At 33.6% G+C, this 20,372-nt stretch overlaps 3 protein-coding genes and 1 pseudogene across 4 annotated transcripts; 2 read left to right on the forward strand and 2 right to left on the reverse strand.

The window, feature by feature from the left end:
- Positions 1 to 2,425: 2,425 nt before the first annotated feature.
- LOC129886231 (uncharacterized) lies at positions 2,426 to 3,903 on the forward strand (annotated as a pseudogene).
- A 269-nt stretch (positions 3,904 to 4,172) lies between these two features.
- On the reverse strand, positions 4,173 to 5,108 carry LOC129883993 (receptor-like protein 33). The gene has a single exon (XM_055958382.1). The coding sequence runs from the start codon at positions 5,106 to 5,108 to the stop codon at positions 4,173 to 4,175; it is 936 nt and encodes a 311-aa protein (XP_055814357.1).
- Positions 5,109 to 5,120: 12 nt separating this feature from the next.
- On the reverse strand, positions 5,121 to 6,917 carry LOC129883994 (receptor-like protein 47). The gene has a single exon (XM_055958383.1). The coding sequence runs from the start codon at positions 6,915 to 6,917 to the stop codon at positions 5,121 to 5,123; it is 1,797 nt and encodes a 598-aa protein (XP_055814358.1).
- An 8,473-nt stretch (positions 6,918 to 15,390) lies between these two features.
- Positions 15,391 to 20,343, forward strand: LOC129886232 (kinesin-like protein KIN-1). Of its 2 annotated transcripts, XM_055960815.1 has the most exons (15): positions 15,391 to 15,703; positions 15,874 to 15,976; positions 16,077 to 16,120; positions 16,353 to 16,382; positions 16,459 to 16,581; positions 16,711 to 16,736; positions 16,853 to 16,934; positions 17,307 to 17,348; positions 17,428 to 17,461; positions 17,551 to 17,626; positions 17,691 to 17,910; positions 17,995 to 18,086; positions 18,471 to 18,585; positions 18,662 to 18,841; positions 19,571 to 20,343. In XM_055960815.1, the coding sequence occupies exons 1-15, from the start codon at positions 15,590 to 15,592 to the stop codon at positions 19,667 to 19,669; spliced, it is 1,380 nt and encodes a 459-aa protein (XP_055816790.1). In that variant the 5' UTR covers positions 15,391 to 15,589; the 3' UTR covers positions 19,670 to 20,343. The 2 variants fall into 2 exon arrangements, with proteins under 2 accessions (XP_055816790.1, XP_055816792.1); XM_055960817.1 differs by lacking the exon at positions 15,391 to 15,703 and having other exon boundaries at positions 15,887 to 15,976; positions 16,048 to 16,120.
- Positions 20,344 to 20,372: the final 29 nt, after the last annotated feature.

Consider the following 20,372-nt stretch of genomic DNA (forward strand, 5'->3'; position numbering starts at 1 on the left):
TATATATATATATATATATATATATATATATATATATATATATATATATATATATTAACTTATTTCATTGCTAAGATATAAATAGTGGGATAAATAATTGTAAGACGGCCTAATACTTTCAATCAAATATAGTATAAAATAACATTTTATTATACCTTATATCACAAACCAAATGACTCCTTAGATTTTTGCTTTACATAAGAGATGAATATTTATACTTCTTCCTTTTAAGTTTTACGCTATTGAAGGGAAAAATGGAACCCCATTAATCCAATATATATTTTTTGTACTTATACTACAATAATATATAGCCAGTGAAATTGATTTAAGGAGGATAGGGTGTACACATATTTTATTACTAGTTTATAGAGATATCGAGCTTGTTTCTAAAAGACTTTTGGCTCAAATGCATCAAACTCAAGTAAAAGAAGAAGAAAATAATAGATAAAGCATAGTTATTAATAAAAAAGCAATGTAAAGACTACAAGAGAGAACAATAACAACAACAAAATAGTGTGATATCAAAATACAATAAACAATATATGGCAAAAACTATAAGGATATGACTAGTCCTAAGACAAACATTAAATCTTCGCAAGACAAGACAACATTCTACCCCTACTAACCTTCTATTCTAATAGGTGGCCTCCATTCCTTCCGCTCTAAAGTCACGTACTCAATAATATGAAGTTGCGCCATGTTGTCTAATCACCTCTCTTCAATACTTTTTCGGTCTACCTTTATTCTTTCGTATACCCACTACAACCAGCCTCTAGCACCTCCTCATTGAGCGTCATTAATTCTATAATATAGTAAGTTTAAATATTTTAGTTATTATTCTCTTTTTCCTACCACGCATCATAATTTTAAAAATTATAAAATAACCTATAATAATGTAAATTAAAAAAGCTTGAGACGTATTGTAATATAAATTTAAATAGAAAAAATAAGTGTGCTTCTTCCATTATTCGAACGTGACTAATCGAAAGAATAAACTAATGGGCGTGGATTTGGACATTTGGTATATACAAAATTATCGAATTTAAATTTAAAAGGATTGGTTTTTGATTTTTGGTACAAAATATTTTAATTTTTTATGAAATTCAATACTGAAACACATAAGTAGCACATATAACACATAATAAGATTATAAACATGTCATATTTGACATCCACACCAAAAAATTGGCCCATCTCATTAACATTAACACCAATTTATTAAATCAATTAGAGATATCAAAATAGGTAATATTATTCTCTAATGTTGCTTTATGAATCTCAATGAAATATTATGATAATGAGAAATTAAATTAAATCTTTAAATTGTCTTTAATTTTTTCCCTCAATGTGAAAGATCAGTCAAGATTTAGATAATTGTATTCAATTCAATTACAATTTCTTTTGGTATAGTTTCCTAATTTATTTATTTATTTATTTCAGAACATATATATAATAATACAATTTAAAAGTTCATAAATGACCGCAGATGATTTTCCTCTAACTTATATTCGAAATGTTCAAAAAAGACTTCTATTGGTTTAGTATTGTCCAGTATATGTTTAATCTTTTAAAGAAAAAAAAATTATTTCTCGATCCATGTTGAAATTATCAAATTAAAAGGAGAAAAATTAAATCATGTTAGATTTAATAAAATATTGGTTATCACCTTCCAGAATTAGAATACCGAAACAGAAATATAAAAGCATATCCAACCGACCGACGCAACTCAGAAAGTTGCTTAGCGACGTTACGTATTACATTTGTTGTATAAATAAATCTAATTATCTCAATTAATTGTTTTTGTTTCACACTAAATTTGCAAGATGCTTTAATACTTATATTATCGTTATAGATAGCTATTTGATACTCCCTTTGTCTCTATTTACTTGTCAAATATTTTCTAATTAATTTTTTTTTTTTACTTGTCAATTTTGATAAATTAAGAAAAAATAATTTTTTTCTTCTTATTATACCCTTAATTTATTAACATTGAATTAATGTCTTTGAAAAATGTAATGAGTAAATATGTTTAAAATTTTATCAATTAATAGGGGTAAAATACTAAATTTACTATAGCAACCATTATTTTCTTGATAGGTGTGTCAAATCAAAATTTAACAAGTAAAAAGGGTGGAGGGAGTAAGTGAATAGAACACTTATACAGAAAACTATTTACAATTGCTTACTTTCATATGTCCCTTGTTTTTTACAGCGTTTACTACTTGATTCCATTAGAACATATATCAAGATGAAGAAACACTGGTTCAGTGAATATAACAAATGGGTAATAGGATACATAGTTTAGGCATAGTATTCAATTTAGATAAATAGTTTAGATTGAATCCAATTTAAATAATACTTTGTTTAATGAGTCCAATTTATATAGTTTCCCATTAGATAATGTCAGATGCTGTCAAGTAATGATTAAAGTAGTAGTATAGACCGTTTGATAATAGCTTTCACGAGTTTGAGTCATTGAATCTTTTTAAATAGACAGTATTTCATTCTCATAGTAGCATTTTTCCGGAAATTTGATTTTACAAAGTTATTTTATAAGAGATATTCTTATTTTCCACGAGATCGTTTTATTTTATTCAATTTGTGAGTAAGCACTAGAAACGATTCAATTTGTAAGTAACCACTAGCGGTTGTACTAAGCCAGTGGCTATTGTCTAGTGCTGAGCAGGTGCTTGTTGAAATGTTTCTTCGAAATTGAAGTATTACTTTGCTTCTTATAATGATATTCTTTGGTTTACTTTTGAGAACGTTAAATGAATATGCATTAGTACATTCATTATCTACTTGTTAAACTGTATATTTAGATGAACTTTCTCCAAATTATTCACTTTCAGGCAAAAATTGTGCAGGAGTCATTTAACTTGGACATAAAGGATTTGCAAGGAGAGAATTTGGGGTAAGCAGGAAGCTTTAATTAAAGGTTCAACAAGCTGTCAAATGCCTTTGAAAATTTAATGTCAAGGCCATAAAGAGAAGTCAACATGGACCTTGAACCATTCAAATTAGACATTGAGGAGCTTATAAATGAGTTTGCCAAGGGTGGATCTCCTACTTTTGCAGAAATGAAGAGAGTGTGGATTTCTAAAAAGTTCTCCTATATTTTCGAGGCTAGTCCATCTAAAGATCAGGCATGTTTTATACAATCACTCTATGCATACTGCACTGGTTACATGGTGTCGTACTCATTCTCTTTTAAGTAAACTAGGTGGACTGTATTGCCTATATTGCCTTTATGACATACAGACATTCAAGCCTCCTTTCAAGATTTATATATCTCTGGGAGAGTTGAAGAATCTTAGAAATCTTGTCACTGAGGCAAACGCCAGAGATGTTAAACTAGTCCCAGCTCTAGTCAAACGTATGCTAGATAGGAACATGTTTCTTTTGGGGTTTGTGGATGTAAATGAAAGCTCCGCAGTGAGGAGATTAGATGAACTGACAGAAATACAAAATGCAAGTATCCAAATAGTGTGCAAAAAGTTATTTGCAAATAGTTGGATTGAGCACTTCAACTTCACCCACATGGATATGAGGTTGGAGCTTGAGGTGGATTTGCTCAAGAAAAAATCGGCAGATTATGCAAGGGGCAAAGATCTAGCTATTAAAAGGACTAGAGACATGGTGGATGTAGAAAATGTAAAGCACATAACAGAGGAACAGACGTTGATAGGAGACTTACCGAAAAACTCAGAAGGAATTAGTTTATCAAAAAATAGGCATTCGTCATCAGCCTGATAAAGACTCAGTTGACGTTGTCCAAGAAGAGCAGGATAAGTTCTCCCTACAAGAAGTAGCTGAAGAGCTGGATGGCAATGAAGACTTCAGTAAGGAACTTGAAGAAGTCTTATTGTCTGTGCAGAACGACTCTGACTTTGAAGAATAAGGCAGAACTTGTATTAACTATGTTGTACTTAGAAAATGGCAAAGTTGGCTTCCGCTGTTTCTTTAAAAAAAAGGTTGTTATCAGGTTTGTTATGGCTATTCACTGACCGTTGCCTACAACAGAAAGCAAGATTGCATTTTTTTCTTCTATCTAATAAGAAGCAACTAAAATGAATCATGAAAGGTAAAGAAACACTGATAACTCATAGTGGAAACAATTAGAAGTACTAATAGTGAGCAGCATGCTGGAAGGAAGTGTTACATCTTGTGAAATTAATGACTGACTCTTGATTTCCCTTCTGCCTTCTTCCGAGATGCTGCACTACTGCTCTTACTAGTTCTCCCATCTTGATTTTGCTGCTGAAATATCCTTAAAATAAATCTGTCAATTATTTTGTTGTACGACTGGTTCCATCTTTCTGAGAACAGAAGTGGTAGAAAGATGCTCCCAACACCACCAACAAATCCCAGTGTAACGCTTACATAAGTCTCTGTCCTTGAAATGAATTTGTCCTCTTCAACTTCTGGCTCTGAAGGTGTCACTGCTGAATGATTTTTGCAACTGTTCAGCGGAAACCCACATAGCCCCTTGTTTCCTGCAAAAGAACTTTCTCCAAATGTTTGAAGTTGGTTGCCTCGTGGAATCATTCCAACCAATTCATTGTATGATAAATTTATGAAGGAAAGAAATGTGAGGCTAGCAAGCTTTTCTGGGATATTGCCACCTAACTTGTTGAATGATAGGTCCAGTGATCCCAATTGCTTCAAATTTCCAACTGCTGGAGGGATTTGACCCGTGAGATTGTTGTGTGAAATATTGAGAAGATAAAGTGATTTGAGATCTCCAACTGTCTCTGGTATATTCCCCACAAAATTGTTACTTGAAAAATCAATGGAGGTGAAGAAGAGAAAGATCTTTGTCTGTGTAACATAATGTCCTTTAAGAGAAAGAGTGACTCTGTCCTGATAGTATATTGGCCTAACAGATTGAGACTCATAATGCAAGATATCAGAGCGTGAATGTGTTAAAGATGGGTCAGCCATCATTGCTTTTAGCTCCAAGAATGAACCTCGGGGAAGAACACCCCCTAAATTGTTGGAAGATAGGTCCATGATTTGAAGAGCGGTCCAGTTGGAACTCACTCGTGAGCAATGAATGTTCCCATGGAAACCATTGAACCGTAATACAAGTACATGAAGATCTGACATGTTCCTCAACCATCAGGGGAAAGTATCCGTGATCTTGTTGTTTCCAAGATTTAATACCTTTAACTTTGTGCAGTTGGACAAAGAACGAGGAAGCAGACCTGTTAAGTGATTCTGACTGAGGTCAAGGCTCTGTAACTCACAATCATAAGAAAAATTTTCAGGTATATTTCCTATGAGATTGTTCTTTCCCAGGTTCAGTACTTTCAGTGTGCTGCTTTTTTCTGCTAAACATGGTGGTATTATGCCATTCAAACTGTTGTTAGACAAGTCAAGTACTTCAAGATAGCTGGATTTGCATATCAAAGAAGGGATACTACCGATAACTTTGTTGTTCGCAATTGAGAGGAACTTAGCAGTTACTAGATAATTGCCAAAGTCAGGCGGAAAAGTAGCAAAGTTATTGCTGGAGAAGTCAATATAAGCAGCTGCACTTGGTGGTAATGGAATAACCCCAGTGAGCAGATTTGAATGCAGATCAAGGAAATTCAGATAGCCAAATGTATAAGGTTCTTGAAGATGCGTGAATTGATTGAAAGAAAGATTCAGAAAACGGAGTAATCCATCATTGATTTCCACCAACCAGTTTGGTATTTCACCAGTAAGTTGGTTGTTTGAGAGATCTAACATTGACAACTTCGATTGGTTCTTGAGGAAGGAAATATTCTTCAGATTGCATGACGCTAACATGAAGCTATTCAGCTGGGGTAGCAAGGCAAGGTCTGATTCACTTATATTTGTGTCAACTGATAAACTGTTGTGGGACAGATGAAGACTTACAAGTTGATTGATCTTTGTGAACTTCTTCAACTGCACAGTACCGTTAAACTTGTTGGATGAGAGTGAAAGACCTAAAAGATCATGCAGCTCAAACAAAAACTCAGGTATTGGCCCTTCCAATTTGTTGGTACTCAAGTCAAGACTTAATCGTGGAGAAATCACATTTTGTAATTCAGTTATTTGGCCAGACAACTTGTTGTTGGACAGAACTAAATCTAAAAGTGAGGGTAGGTAAAACAATGATGCTGGAATGAGACCAGAAATCGAATTGTTTCTCAAGTCAAGATACTCAAGATTCTCAAGGCCTTCCCAGTCAGATGATATTCCTGTCAATTTATTATCGGCACAGTTAATGTAAGTGAGGTTTTTCGACAGCTTAAAATATGGAAATGAACCCGTTAAGCTATTCCAGTGAAGATCCAGATGAACAAGATGGGTTAGATTTTCCATAGAAGATGGAATTGGACCTGTAAAATTACAAGCACTAATTTCAACATACGACAACTTCCTAAGGTTCCCTAAGGACTCGGGTAAACTTCCTGAAAATTTCGTAGCCCTAAGAACCAGGGTTTGTAGAGATCCTTTTGAAGGAAATTCAGGTAAAGAACCCCCAAGCATATCGTTTAGTGATAAGTCAATTGTCTGCAGAGTTGGTACCTGGAATATCTTCTGAGGTGCTTCTCCTATCAAGTTGCAGGAACTTAGACTCAAGACAGTTAGATTGGAGAAGTCTGCAAAGAACTCTGGAATTGGAACAGATAAATTGTTCCCATCAAGACGGATAACAGAGAGAAACTTAAGATTAGCCAGCGGATTGATACTGCCCGAAAATGATTCATCACTAAGGTCAAGACCAATAACTTGCCCTGCACCGTTGCAACTGACACCCTGCCATTTACAGCAATCATCAATCCTCGGATTCCACTTCACTAGCTTGGGGGATATTTCAGAATTATAAGTAAGGTTATTTCTCAGCTGCAGCAGCAACGTCTTCTGATCCTGAAGACATTTACTGGAATTAGCTGCACTCATTTTACAGCAGATGGAGAGTAGGTAGGATCAAGAAAAGCTGGGAAAACATTTGTTCTCTCATTTTGACTGTTCCTGCAGATCTGTAAACGTATAAAAATTGTAAAATATTCGTACAAATAAACAATGGGATTCATTTGTCGATTTTAGCTGCTTTTATATTATCCTTTGCCTAACAGATCAAATATTTGCCTAATTTTAAGACAAAGTGGTGCCAAGTGCCAACCAAACATGAGTAAAATATGATGATTGTTATGAAAGTGGAAGGTGGATTGTCCACCTTATAAGTGGATTACCCACTAAACTACAACCACCAATAATTTACCATTTTTTTCTTTCATATTGTTCTACTTTCCATGCCTATATAAAGGCACGATACAAAGAAGGAAATTGACACACAGATACAAAAACATTAATACACGGCAATTTCTCTCTGCCTTTCTTCTGTCTTTCTTTTCTCATTTCAATATATGTCCTTTTAATTATTTTGCTATTTACTAAGTTAAGTTATTTCATAACACGTTATCAGCACGAGGCTCCGGCTAATTTTCAAGGTAACAAAAGTGGTAAGAGTTTTATTTAATTTTATTTTTATAAAATGGCAAATATTTCCAAAATTGAATTTGTTGCTTTGGATATCTCTGGAAAAGATTACTCCTCATGGGCACTAGATGCCGAAATTCATCTTGAATCAATGGGTCTGGCAAACACCATCAAAGATGATAACACGGCATCTAGTCAAGACCGTGCAAAAGCTATGATTTTCCTCCGCCACCATCTCGACGAGGGTCTTAAATTACAATATCTTACATTAAAAGATCCCTTGAAATTGTGGAAAAATTTAAAAGAAAGGTATGACCACCTGAAGTTGGTCATGCTTCCACAAGCACGTTATGACTGGTTAAATCTGAGACTGATGGACTTTAAAAATATAACTGAATATAATTCTGCTTTATTTAGAATTATAGCTCAGTTAACTTTATGCGGAGATGAAATCACGGAACAAGATAAACTTGAAAAAACGTACTCCACATTTCCACCCGCGAATATGCTCCTGCAGCAGCAATATCGCGAAAAAGGCTTTAAAAAATATTCTGAATTACTTTCTCACCTTCTTATTGCTGAAAGACATAATGAACTATTAATGAAAAATCATGATAGTCGGCCAGTTGGTTCTTTGCCACTCCCTGAAGTGAATCAGGCAAATTCTAACCAACGAGAAAGAGGCCATGGCCCCAGTCGTGGTCGTGGTCGTGGTCAAAGAAGAAATTTTAATCATGATGCTCGGCTGGCACCGAGAAATAACCAGCAATATAAAAGGCAGGGTAAAAAGCCAGAAGCTTTACCGAAGAATAATTCAGAAACAATATGTCATAGATGTGGAGGTGTGGGGCACTGGTCGCGGATTTGCCGGTCATCAAAACGCTTGGTTCAGCTATATCAGGCATCGTTAAAGAGGGCAGAAAATAATCCAGAGACAAATTTTATCTCTGAGGACAATATTGAGCCCATGCATCTGGATGTAGCTGATTTCTTTAATTTTCCAGAAGTAAATATGAATGTTGATAAGCCCGATAATATTTAAATAATTCTCTTTGTTGTTATATGTATTAAATATTATGTTTGTATTTTTCTAGATCCATGTAATAAAATAAAATTTTGTATAATAAATTCTGTATTAATTATAATATTTATTTATTTTTTCCTTTTGAAGAAAATATGGAAATGCCTCAAATTTTATTTGGATCAATGATCAATCAAGAAGATATTTGTGTAATTGATAGTGGAACAACTCATGCTATTTTTAAAGACGAGAAATATTTTTCCAACTTGCTTAGAAGAAAAGCTAATGTTACTACGATATCTGGCAATTCCAAAATGATTGAAGGCTCCGGAAGAGCTACTATAATTCTGCCTAAAGGGACAAAAATTATTATAGAAGATGCATTATTTTCTTCTAAATCTCCAAGAAATTTGTTAAGTTTTAAAGATATCCGCAGAAATGGATATCATGTTGAGACACTAACTGAAATAAATACTGAATATCTTGGTATAACCAAGAGTGTCTCAGGCCAGAAATATATTTTGGAAAAATTACCAACTCTGTCATCTGGCCTATATTATGCAAAAATTAGTGTAATTGAAGCACATATGATCGTAAACCAGAAGTTTACTGATCCAAATATATTTGTGCTATGGCATGATCGAATAGGTCATCCTGGATCAATAATGATGAGACGAATTCTTGAAAATTCAACTGGACATCCGTTAAAGAACCAGAAGATTCTTACAAATAATGAATTTTCATGTGCTGCTTGTTATCAAGGCAAATTAATTGCCAGACCATCGACCCTGAAGGTCAGCATCGAATCTCCTGGATTTTTAGAGCGTATACATGGAGATATATGTGGCCCTATTCATCCACCTAGTGGGTTGTTTAGATATTTTATGGTCCTAATAGATGCATCATCTAGATGGTCTCATGTGTGCCTGTTATCATCTCGCAACCTGGCGTTTGCGAAGTTGTTAGCACAAATAATAAGATTGAGAGCGCAATTCCCAGATTATCCAATTAAGGCCATTCGCCTTGATAATGCTGGAGAATTTACATCCCAAGCATTTAATGATTATTGCTTATCAATTGGGATAAAAATTGAACATCCCGTTGCACATGTTCATACTCAAAATGGCCTTGCAGAGTCATTTATAAAGCGTCTACAATTGATAGCAAGACCTCTACTAATGAAAACAAAATTGCCAATTACTGTTTGGGGTCATGCTATTTTACATGCAGCAGCACTTGTACGTCTCAGACCGACACATTATAATAAATACTCTCCGTCACAATTAGTATTTGGTCATGAACCAAATATAGCCCATTTAAGAATTTTTGGTTGTGCAGTATACGTGCCTGTAGCACCACCACAACGTACAAAAATGGGCCCTCAACGAAGGTTGGACATATATGTTGGGTTTGACTCACCCTCCATAATTCGATACCTTGAACCGTTGACTGGAGATTTATTCACTGCTCGATTTGCAGATTGTCGGTTTGATGAAACAATTTTCCCGCCATTAGGGGGAGAGAAAAAAGAACCCGAAAAAGAAAAAGAAATTGCGTGGAAAGTTTCATCACTATCACATTTTGATTCACGCACCCGCACATGTGAGCAGGAGATGCAGAAGATCATCCACTTACAGAAAATAGCAAATCAAATGCCAGATGCATTTACTGATTTGAAACGGATAACTAAGTCACATATCCCTGCAGTGAATGTACCTATCCGAATTGATGTCCCAAAAGGACCATCTACAAGTATCATAGCTTCTGAATCTCAAACACGCCAGAAGCGTGGTAGACCGTTGGGTTCAAAGGATAAAAAACCTAGAAAAAGAAGCGTAAGAAATAATAAAGATGATACTACACACGAACTTCCTGAAGAAGGTCAAGGTTTGAGTAATCCTGATATTCCTGAAGAAATCAGTGAACCCGATACTCAAGTGAATGAAGAACTTTCAATAAGTTCTACCGGTGATGAGATAAATTTAGATCGATCAAAAATTACGGTGGATAATGTTTTTGCGTATAATGTTGCAATTAACCTCATGCAAGATAGTGAAAGTCTTGAACCTAAATCCGTCGAAGATTGTCGACGTAGATGTGATTGGCCAGAATGGCAAAAGGCAATTCAATCAGAATTAGACTCACTTGCTAAACGTGAGGTTTTTGGACCAGTAGTCCAAACCCCTGAAGGTGTAAAACCAGTTGGTTATAAATGGGTTTTTGTTAGAAAACGAAATGAGAGAAATGAAATTGTAAGATATAAGGCACGCCTTGTTGCACAAGGATTCTCTCAAAGACCCGGAGTCAACTATGAAGAAACATATTCACCGGTTATGGATGGAATAACATTTCGATATCTCATCAGTTTAGCTGTACATAAAAATCTTGAAATACACCTAATGGATGTGGTTACAGCTTACCTTTATGGTTCACTTGATAATGAAATTTACATGAAAATCCCAGAAGGATTAAAATTACCTGAAGCATGTAAAAAATCTCGGGAAGTATACTCAATAAAATTACAAAGATCATTATATGGTCTGAAACAATCAGGGCGCATGTGATATAATCGCCTAAGTGAGTACTTAATAAATGAAGGCTATATTAATGATGTTATTTGTCCATGTGTTTTTATTAAGAAAACAAAATCAGAGTTTGTTATACTCGCCGTTTATGTTGATGACATAAATCTCATTGGAACCCCTAAAGAGGTCCAAAAGGCAATTGAATATCTAAAGAAAGAATTTGAAATGAAAGACCTTGGAAAGACAAAACTTTGTCTAGGTCTGCAAATTGAACATTTAGCAGACGGAGTTTTTGTCCATCAATCTGCCTACACTGAGAAAATCTTAAAAAGATTTTACATGGACAAAGCACATTCATTAAGTACTCCTATGGTTGTTCGATCACTTGAAGTAGAAAAAGATCAATTTCGACCTCCAGAAGAGGATGAAGAAATTCTTGGTCCTGAAGTACCATATCTCAGTGCTATTGGTGCACTTATGTATCTTGCTAACGCAACTAGGCCGGATATAACATTTTCTGTTAATTTGCTAGCAAGGTATAGTTCTTCCCCAACGCGAAGGCATTGGAACGGTATCAAACACATTTTGCGATACCTGAAGGGTACGATTGATATGGGTTTGTTTTATACTGACAAAGGTTGCGCAAACCTTATTGGTTATGCAGATGCAGGTTATTTATTGGACCCACATAAAGCCCGATCTCAAACAGGCTATCTATTTACACACGGAGGAACTGCTATATCATGGCGATCTACAAAGCAGTCCATTGTTGCTACTTCTTCAAACCATGCTGAAATAATAGCAATTCACGAAGCAAGTAGAGAATGTGTGTGGTTGAGATCGATGATACGGTTCATCAAAGAAAGATGTGGCCTGAAAAATGATGTCAAAGTACCCACAATTATATTCGAAGACAATGCCGCGTGCATAGCTCAATTGAAAGGTGGCTTCATAAAAGGAGACAGAACGAAACATATTTCACCAAAATTATTCTTCACACATGATCTTCAGAAGAATGGTGATATTGATGTACAACAAATTCGTTCAAGTGATAATCTTGCAGATTTATTCACAAAGGCATTACCTACATCAACTTTTGAGAAATTAAGATATAAAGTTGGAATGCGCCGTCTCCAAAATATCAAATGACGCTTTCATCAGGGGGAGTAAAATACGCGCTGCACTCTTTTTTCCTTAACCAAGGTTTTGTCCCACTGGGTTTTCCTGATAAGGTTTTTAATGAGGCAGCAATCAAGACGTATTATCAGATATGTAAACACAAGCTTTATGGATATTCATGATAAATATGTATATTATGTTTTGTAAATTTTTTTTTTACACGTGGACATCCAAGGGGGAGTGTTATGAAAGTGGAAGGTGGATTGTCCACCTTATAAGTGGATTACCCACTAAACTACAACCACCAATAATTTACCATTTTTTCCTTTCATATTGTTCTACTTTCCATGCCTATATAAAGGCACGATACAAAGAAGGAAATTGACACACAGATACAAAAACATTAATACACGGCAATTTCTCTCTGCCTTTCTTCTGTCTTTCTTTTCTCATTTCAATATATGTCCTTTTAATTATTTTGCTATTTACTAAGTTAAGTTATTTCATAACAATGATTACTTTATACTTCCTCCCTCCGTCCAAAAATAAGAATGCCTTGATAAAAACATAGGGATTATTTTGATATAGTTTAGTTTATGATGTTTTATTTTCACGTGGGAAGAATGTTAGACAAAAGTTAAATTATTATTTTACCTCAACATTAAATTAAAATATTATAAACTAAACTTTTTAATAAATTAAATAGTAAATAGTAAATCATCATATTAGTACATGAATCATTTTTTTCCTACTGACTCTCCATTATATAAATATAATAACTCCACTAATTATGTTCATTATGATTTTTACTCCACCTCTCATTCATGATCTCAAATGGGTTAATGTCATATTCATACCAACCCTACATTAAATTAAAATGTCATAAACTAAACTATTTAATAAATTAAATAGTAAATCATCATACTAGTACATTAATCCTTTTTTCCCACTAACTCTTCATTATATATATATATATAAAAAAAAAAAACTCCCACTAACTATGTTCATTATAATTTTTACTCCCACCTCTCTTTCATGATTTCAAATGGGTTAATGTCATATTCATGAATATACGACAACTCTTCGTGTTCCTCAATCTTATCCTATGTATAGTAATATTTGACACAATATTGTACACACTTAAAACAGTTAAAAAAAAGAGAAGAAAATCTTTATATTCTCACCTCTTGATTCTCTTTTTATTTGTTTTGTGTAATGTTTATGTATCTTGTTTGCTGTCATTGTATAGCATTCTAATGTTTTATATTATTGATAATTTACTGTAATTTTGTGCTTTGTATTCAGCTTTTACTGTCAAGGATAAGTTTTATAAGCATTGTATATTACATTTACGGGAGATTATGTTTAAAACAATGATACTGGAGAAGTTGTACAAAAATTTCAAAAAAAATGAATTTCCCTAATATCAAACCTAATTGTCTTTCGCCTGTCAATCTTTTTCGATTCATCATATTTCTACTTAAGAAAACTATTCTACTGTCAAGTTTGAAATATAACGGAAAGTGAATACCTTTACTTTTTGTGTATTTAAATTGCTAACGCAAAATACAATAACATATTGTTAGAAAATGTATGCAAAACTTCTACGTTTTTTTTAGATATATAATTTATGGGATACACATGCAACACACTTGCTCAAAAACTAAGTATACTAAAAGTAAAAAGAATGTTAGGCAAAATTTCAATTATCAATTTACCCCGACACTAAATCTAAATATTATAAAATATCTAATGAATTAGTAAATATTAAATAATAATCAAATAATATTACTAAATCTCGTATTATATTCTTATTAGTATTATTTATTATATATATTAGTCTCTATTAAATTTCTTACCGTCACTTTTTAACTCTTTTTATTTTCAGAAATATGCTACTATCACCAAAAGCCTTAAATTATGAGGAAGATATTTAGAAAAATGACCAATCATAAAACTTAGGTCCTTTTGTCTTCTTTCAACTCTTTTTTTCTGTTTTAAAAAATTTCATTTGTGTGCTATGTTTAAAAAAAACACAAAGTTCTCTTTTCTTTTTTCTGTGTAATTGCACGTTAAGCTTTCAATTACTCCACTATGTCAATGCTATTAAAATATGATTTTTATTAGCTAAATTGGGTTTTCATAAGTTACTAAAATGATGACAACCTAATAAACCTCTAAAAAGTGAGTGCTTGTTATATTGTAACATTTGTCAAGCTTTTCATTGGTAGAATTTAGGGCATTATATTGCAACATTTTCAAATAATGAATATATCAAAGGGAAGCTAAAAAGACACATTCAAGAAAAAAATTGTATAAAGAAAAGAGAAAAGAAATGATTCATTTTCCTCAAGTCTTGCTCTCTCATTTTTTTAGGTTCTACTAAAGTTTTGTTCATGTTATTAAATATTCTAAGATGGTTAGTTGTGTTAGCTGAGAAGATACACATGACAATTTTTTTAATTCTAATTCTTGCTACCGTTTAAGAAGGCAAGTATAAATATGAAATATTTTAAAATAAACATGTGATACATGTTTTGAAAATTAGTTATTTTAAATACGCTGACACCGAGTTTCTACCCATAATATGAGGTTCAATTTATTTTTGAAAATGATAACAGTGGGCCTACATGGATGATGCTTAATTTTGTTTGACTAGTTGACATGTGAAATTATTTATATAGTGAGGAAGTTGTATTCCCATCACCTTTTTTTTTTTTGGTAAAACGTGTTACAAATATATTTATTAACAAAAAAAACATGTGAGAAAAAAATGATAAGCTGTGTAAAACCCCAAGATTGTTATTTGAACAGCATCCCTTAGTTTGTACTATGTGACATTGACATTTCATATCTAACCTTATAATTACGGTATTCTCTCCTTTTGATTTTAAAATTTAACTTAGACATAAAATTTAAAAAAATAATAATAATTTAAATTTAAATATTTATGTAACTATATAAAATTTACTATTTATTTGTAATTTTGTACAACATCACATTCTCCTTCAAGATGGAGCATGTATATTGATCATGTCCAACTTATTACAAAAGTAATTAACTTCTTTGTGAATAAATCAACTACTTGTATTCCTGTCTTCATGCACATTGCACTAAAAAATTGTGTGACTAAATAAATTATTTCATTAAAAATAAAAAATTAAAATTAAATTATTTTTAATTAGGAAAAGGTGATATTCGTTTTGAAATGTTCTAAAAATGAAATGGCATTAGTATATTGGGATGAGGAAGTAGTTGAATATCCAAAGACAGTGAATCAAATCAATTATATCAAAAGTTCCAAATCTTTTATAAATACACACCAAAAGACGTTTCTCGGCCATTTTCCTTATGTTCTCGAAACTTTTTTGGCGGGAAAATCTTCGTAGCTCGTTGATCAAATACGTGTATACATAGATCGATTTTATTTTTTTTTGGTTGCAGATTGATCGTTGATCAGCTTAAAAATGTCCACTATGAAAGTTTGCGTGCTATTCAGACCTCTGAATTCGAAGGAACTATCTGAGTTAGGCGATGCTGTCTCTGTTCAAGGAATTAACTCCGAGTCCTTCATAATCAAGGTTTTAAAGCTCAAATCTCTGTTTCGTGTATTGATTTTTCTGTTAGTTTCAAATCAAATGTGAAGTCGTGTATGTATCGCGAAAAGTTGCAAGTGTACTACTAAATCTTCGCATTAGCAATTCAGAATGAGATTTAACTGCTTAGTTGATTTTGTAACATATCATTACAGGATGAAAAGGAACAGGAATTTGATTTTACCTTCGACAGAGTTTTCTATCAAGGATCTGAACAAGCTGATATATATGAATTTCTAGCTCTGCCTATAGTCCAAGGTAGATCGAATTTCGTAAGAGTTATTATAAAAAGTGAACGAGTTTTAAATTCAATTGCTCTTCTCAATTAGAATCGTTGTCTGGATGATGGTGAAAATAGGTGCCCTAGATGCAATAAACGGTACGATTATCACTTATGGACAGGTAAATGCTTGATTACAGCCTTTTATGTAAACATGCATGCAATTTTAATTAGTGAATTGGAGATTTTCAGTACAAATACTGAGTCTGATTTATTGAAGGATCAACTGCAGAAATATGAAAACAAAGACTATACTCAATTCGTAGTGCATAATTGTTAGTGATTGACAGGAGGAGAGTTCTTCAATTCCTTTCCCTATTTTCTTCTTTGACTATTCTTTTGATTCTTTCTCAGACAGGAGCAGGAAAGACATATAGCATGGAGGTAAAATGATTTTATGACATTCATAAATCTGCATTTTATGGAAGTATTAGTTCATTGTTGAGTCTGTTGGCTTTAGGGACCAAGCATTGTAGATTGTGCAAGCAAGAAAGAAGGACTATTACAGAGAGTCGTGGATGGGCTTTTTGAGGCCATAATGAATTCAGAGAAACCAAGCAAATACACAATCAAATTATCGATGGTGACAATCTGTTGATTAGAATGTTATTGTTATTATTTTCAACCTTTTGTATGGCGAGTGCTACGTTCCTTTAAGCTCTTAGTCATCAAGGAAGAAAAGCTAGTTTAAAGAAATTTCTTACTCTTACAGGTAGAGATCTACATGGAGAAAGTAAGGTTTGTGTCACTAATCAGTACTTGTACCCGAGGAGATTTCCTGATCCATATCTATTGCTTTAACTCAATTGTTTTATCCATAAGCATGCCTTTTAAGTTATATCAATTTCTCTCAGGGATCTCTTTGATCTATCGAAGGACAATATACAGATAAAAGAGAGTAAAGTACATGGAATAATTCTAAATGGAGCAACAGAAGTAAGACTCATCAGCACCCTTTCTTTCACGTTTTACCTCAAATTATTATACTGTTTTAGTTTCGAGCATGCAATATGCTCAACGCAACCTGGTATTGTCTGTTTGGATTTATGTTGATTATCTTCAATAGTCCTCTGGCTTCCAGCATAAATTTAAATACTGACAAAACTACCAGCCAAAATAGGTGGCTGGCTTGATATGTTGGAAGACAGAATAAGTGCTGAACATTTTGACTTTCAGAAACAACAAAATTTATGCGAAAAATTCTACCTGTCCTTGATTCACAACTCAAATGCTATATATCTATTTTCTAATTTATTTAGCTTTCCTTGGAAATTTCTAAAGCCAGCAGAATCTTAAATTGTTTTCCAGGTAGGTATATCCAACTCCGCAGAAGCATTACAAAGCTTATCTGTAAGGGAAAATGAGACGATGCGTTTCCATATGAGGCATTTTATACATTTTGGTTCTGATATGGCTGTTCATGTTGTAGAGTGGGATAGCTAATAGAGCAGTCGGAGAAACACGTATCCTTAGTCTCTTTCCGTGCATCTTGTTAATAAAATTTCTTCCTTTTACATATTTTTTCTTTGTTAAAATATTTTATCAAGTCCAGAAATGAATATGTCGAGCAGCAGAAGCCATTGCCTCTACATATTTACTGTCCACCAAGATCTGACAAATGATAAAAGGTATTATCTCTCGATAGGTTTGAAACTTGAAAGATCTATCCTAAATATTTGAATTTCCAAGCAGGACCAAATTTGGAAAGCTGATACTCGTAGACTTGGCGGGGTCAGAAAAAGTTGAGAAGACTGGAGCTGAAGGTAAAATTCTTGAAGAAGCAAAGACCATCAATCAGTCCCTCACAGCACTTGGGAAAGTGATAAATGCTATGACTAGCAGCACTCCAGGAAAACCAACTCATATTCCTTATCGCGATTCTAAGCTCACTCGGATCCTACAAGATGCTCTTGTTAGTTCCACTTCATAAACTCCATTTTCGTCATACTTTCAGCCTACTTTGATGAGTGATGACCATCTACACTATGTTTCGCAGGGTGGATGCTCTCAGACTGCATTACTTTGCTGTTGCTCTCCAAGCCCTTCCAATTCTTCAGAGAGTCTCTCCACCCTGCGATTTGGTGCTAGGTATGTAAACTTAGTTTTATCTGAATTTCTTGACATAGAGTCAAGAAGGCTTAGTTTTATCTGAACTTCTTGTCATAGAGTCAAGAAGGGAACAGTGAGGAACATAATGCACAAAAGGAAATAGTGAAATTTTGTAAGACCCCTATTAGCTCTATACATCTTTGGAATTTATGGATTTCATTTTTGTATTTCCTTTATTACCATTATAGCTTCTTCTCATGTTTTGGTCTCCCTTTAATTTACATTCCATTGGATATAACCTAGTTTTACTTAATAAGTTAAAGCCTTGGTTTTCAAAAAGTTTACCATGTCAATTACTCGATGGTGCTGGCCGATACATGTAAAGTAAGGATTTTAAGTTCTACTTTCTGCCCTTTCAAGCAGAGCGAAGCATATAAAGGCATCAGTACATGTTAGTTGCAAGGAAGATCTAGACAGTACCAAGAATGCGACTTTCCATACCCATGTAGATGAGTCCAGGGAGAGGATATTGGCCAAGGTCTGATTTGCTTGGTTCATGTAATTTAAGCTATCCTTAGTTACTGTACGATAAGCTAATAATCTGATTTACATAGCTGAGAGAGAGAATGACTGCCGAAGATGTTCAATTGCTTGAGAAATTATTTGTACTGGAGGGACTTTTCTTTGATCCCAATTCAGTTGACAAGATAGAAGCTGCATATGAAGATGTAACATCAAGGACAATCTCATCATTGCATAAAGCCGTGGAAGAGCTGAGTACAGGTGTAGAGAAGGTAAGAGATACATACAACTAAGTTCACTGATATAGCTAGGGTTCTATTTAATATGGTTTCACTTCTTTCCCTTTCGTTTGCTCTTTTGTTTAATAAACCAGAAATTAGTAGAAAAGTATCTTTGCCAGAAGTTCTTTTTGGCATTAACAGCTCTTTTGTCGGGCTTGATATAAATACTAAAGTGTGTTTGCTGGAATACCTAGGAAGGATTTATCCAGAAAGATTATGTACTCAGCAAAGGCTTCATGAAGTAGGTTAGAAAGGAATTCTGTTTCATATTTTTTGAGTGCCAACACTTTCTGGGAGAGGATTCTTCTGCTGGATTTTAGAAAAGAATGAAAAGCTCTCCAGCTATACCTAAAGAAAGTGAAATTGAGAAAATTAGAGAACAAATATATGATTACCTTGTATAGTGTATTGACTTTAATATCCTTCACATTTTTAACCTTCCATGTTTTTTGAAAATTCCAGCAAAAGATTGATGTCATAGTTTACCATCCACATATGGTCTTAATTTAACATAATCAATTGGATGAAACTAATGTATAGTAGAACAAAGAAAAAAAATAGGTGAGAAATATGATAAGAATTCTACTTAGATTATGGACCGAGTGTAGAGTCAAAAACCATCCTTTAGCGTTTTTCCACTCGATCACAATTTCTTTACAAGATGAGTTTTCCTAATGCATAGAGCTTCATTTTGATTGTGCCATGTGGATCATTTTACAGATGAAGAGGGAGAATGCCGCCCTTAAGGCCAGCTTGAAAGTTTCTGAAGAGTTTTATCAACATCAACTCGAAAGAAAGCCGCTCTGCTTGATTCTCTGATTGTAATAATGGACCTTCATTTTTAAAGACTGGGTTTAAAACATGAATATTAAATTCGATATTAGGTCACTTACCATCTGATGCTTTTGTGAATCAATCATAAAAGATACTAGTAGGTTTTTTGTCTTTTTGTTGACTTAGCAATCAATCATATTATCTTCCCACACGCAGGGGAACTCATTTTTTGAAGTATCAAATAGCACAAAATTAATTGGTTTAAACTAGTTTTGCAAAAATTCTTTTCCAAAAATTTGAACCGACGCATTGATGCACTTTCATTTTTTGAACATGTATAGGAAGCCTTAAAAGTTTGCAATTCGTGGAAGCAAGTTCCCATTTTGCTTGCAGGAAGGACTGAAGTTTTTTGGCCCCATTTGCCTTTGCCTTCTGAGATTTCTAATTTTCACAGTACTCAAAAAAAACATTCAAGCAACATTTTCTCTAAGTCAAAAATGCCCTTTGTTCTCTTTTGTGTCATTGACTCAGAGATTAATGGTGCAACTTTTAAAGGTATTAGAATTACCGCTGTTCAAAGCATAATAATCATTAGATTTTTGTGTTAAATGTATTCTTTTCCCGATTTAACCATCCGTACCCCCACATCCATTGGTTCGACTAATACGGAATCGTCGGCTAATCTAGTAAAGGGATTAACAACGAAGAATTGCAATCATCCCACCAAACCTCTCTTTTATTTGATATT

Source organism: Solanum dulcamara, chromosome 4 (genome assembly GCF_947179165.1).
Source record: "Solanum dulcamara chromosome 4, daSolDulc1.2, whole genome shotgun sequence".
NCBI lineage: Eukaryota > Viridiplantae > Streptophyta > Magnoliopsida > Solanales > Solanaceae > Solanum > Solanum dulcamara.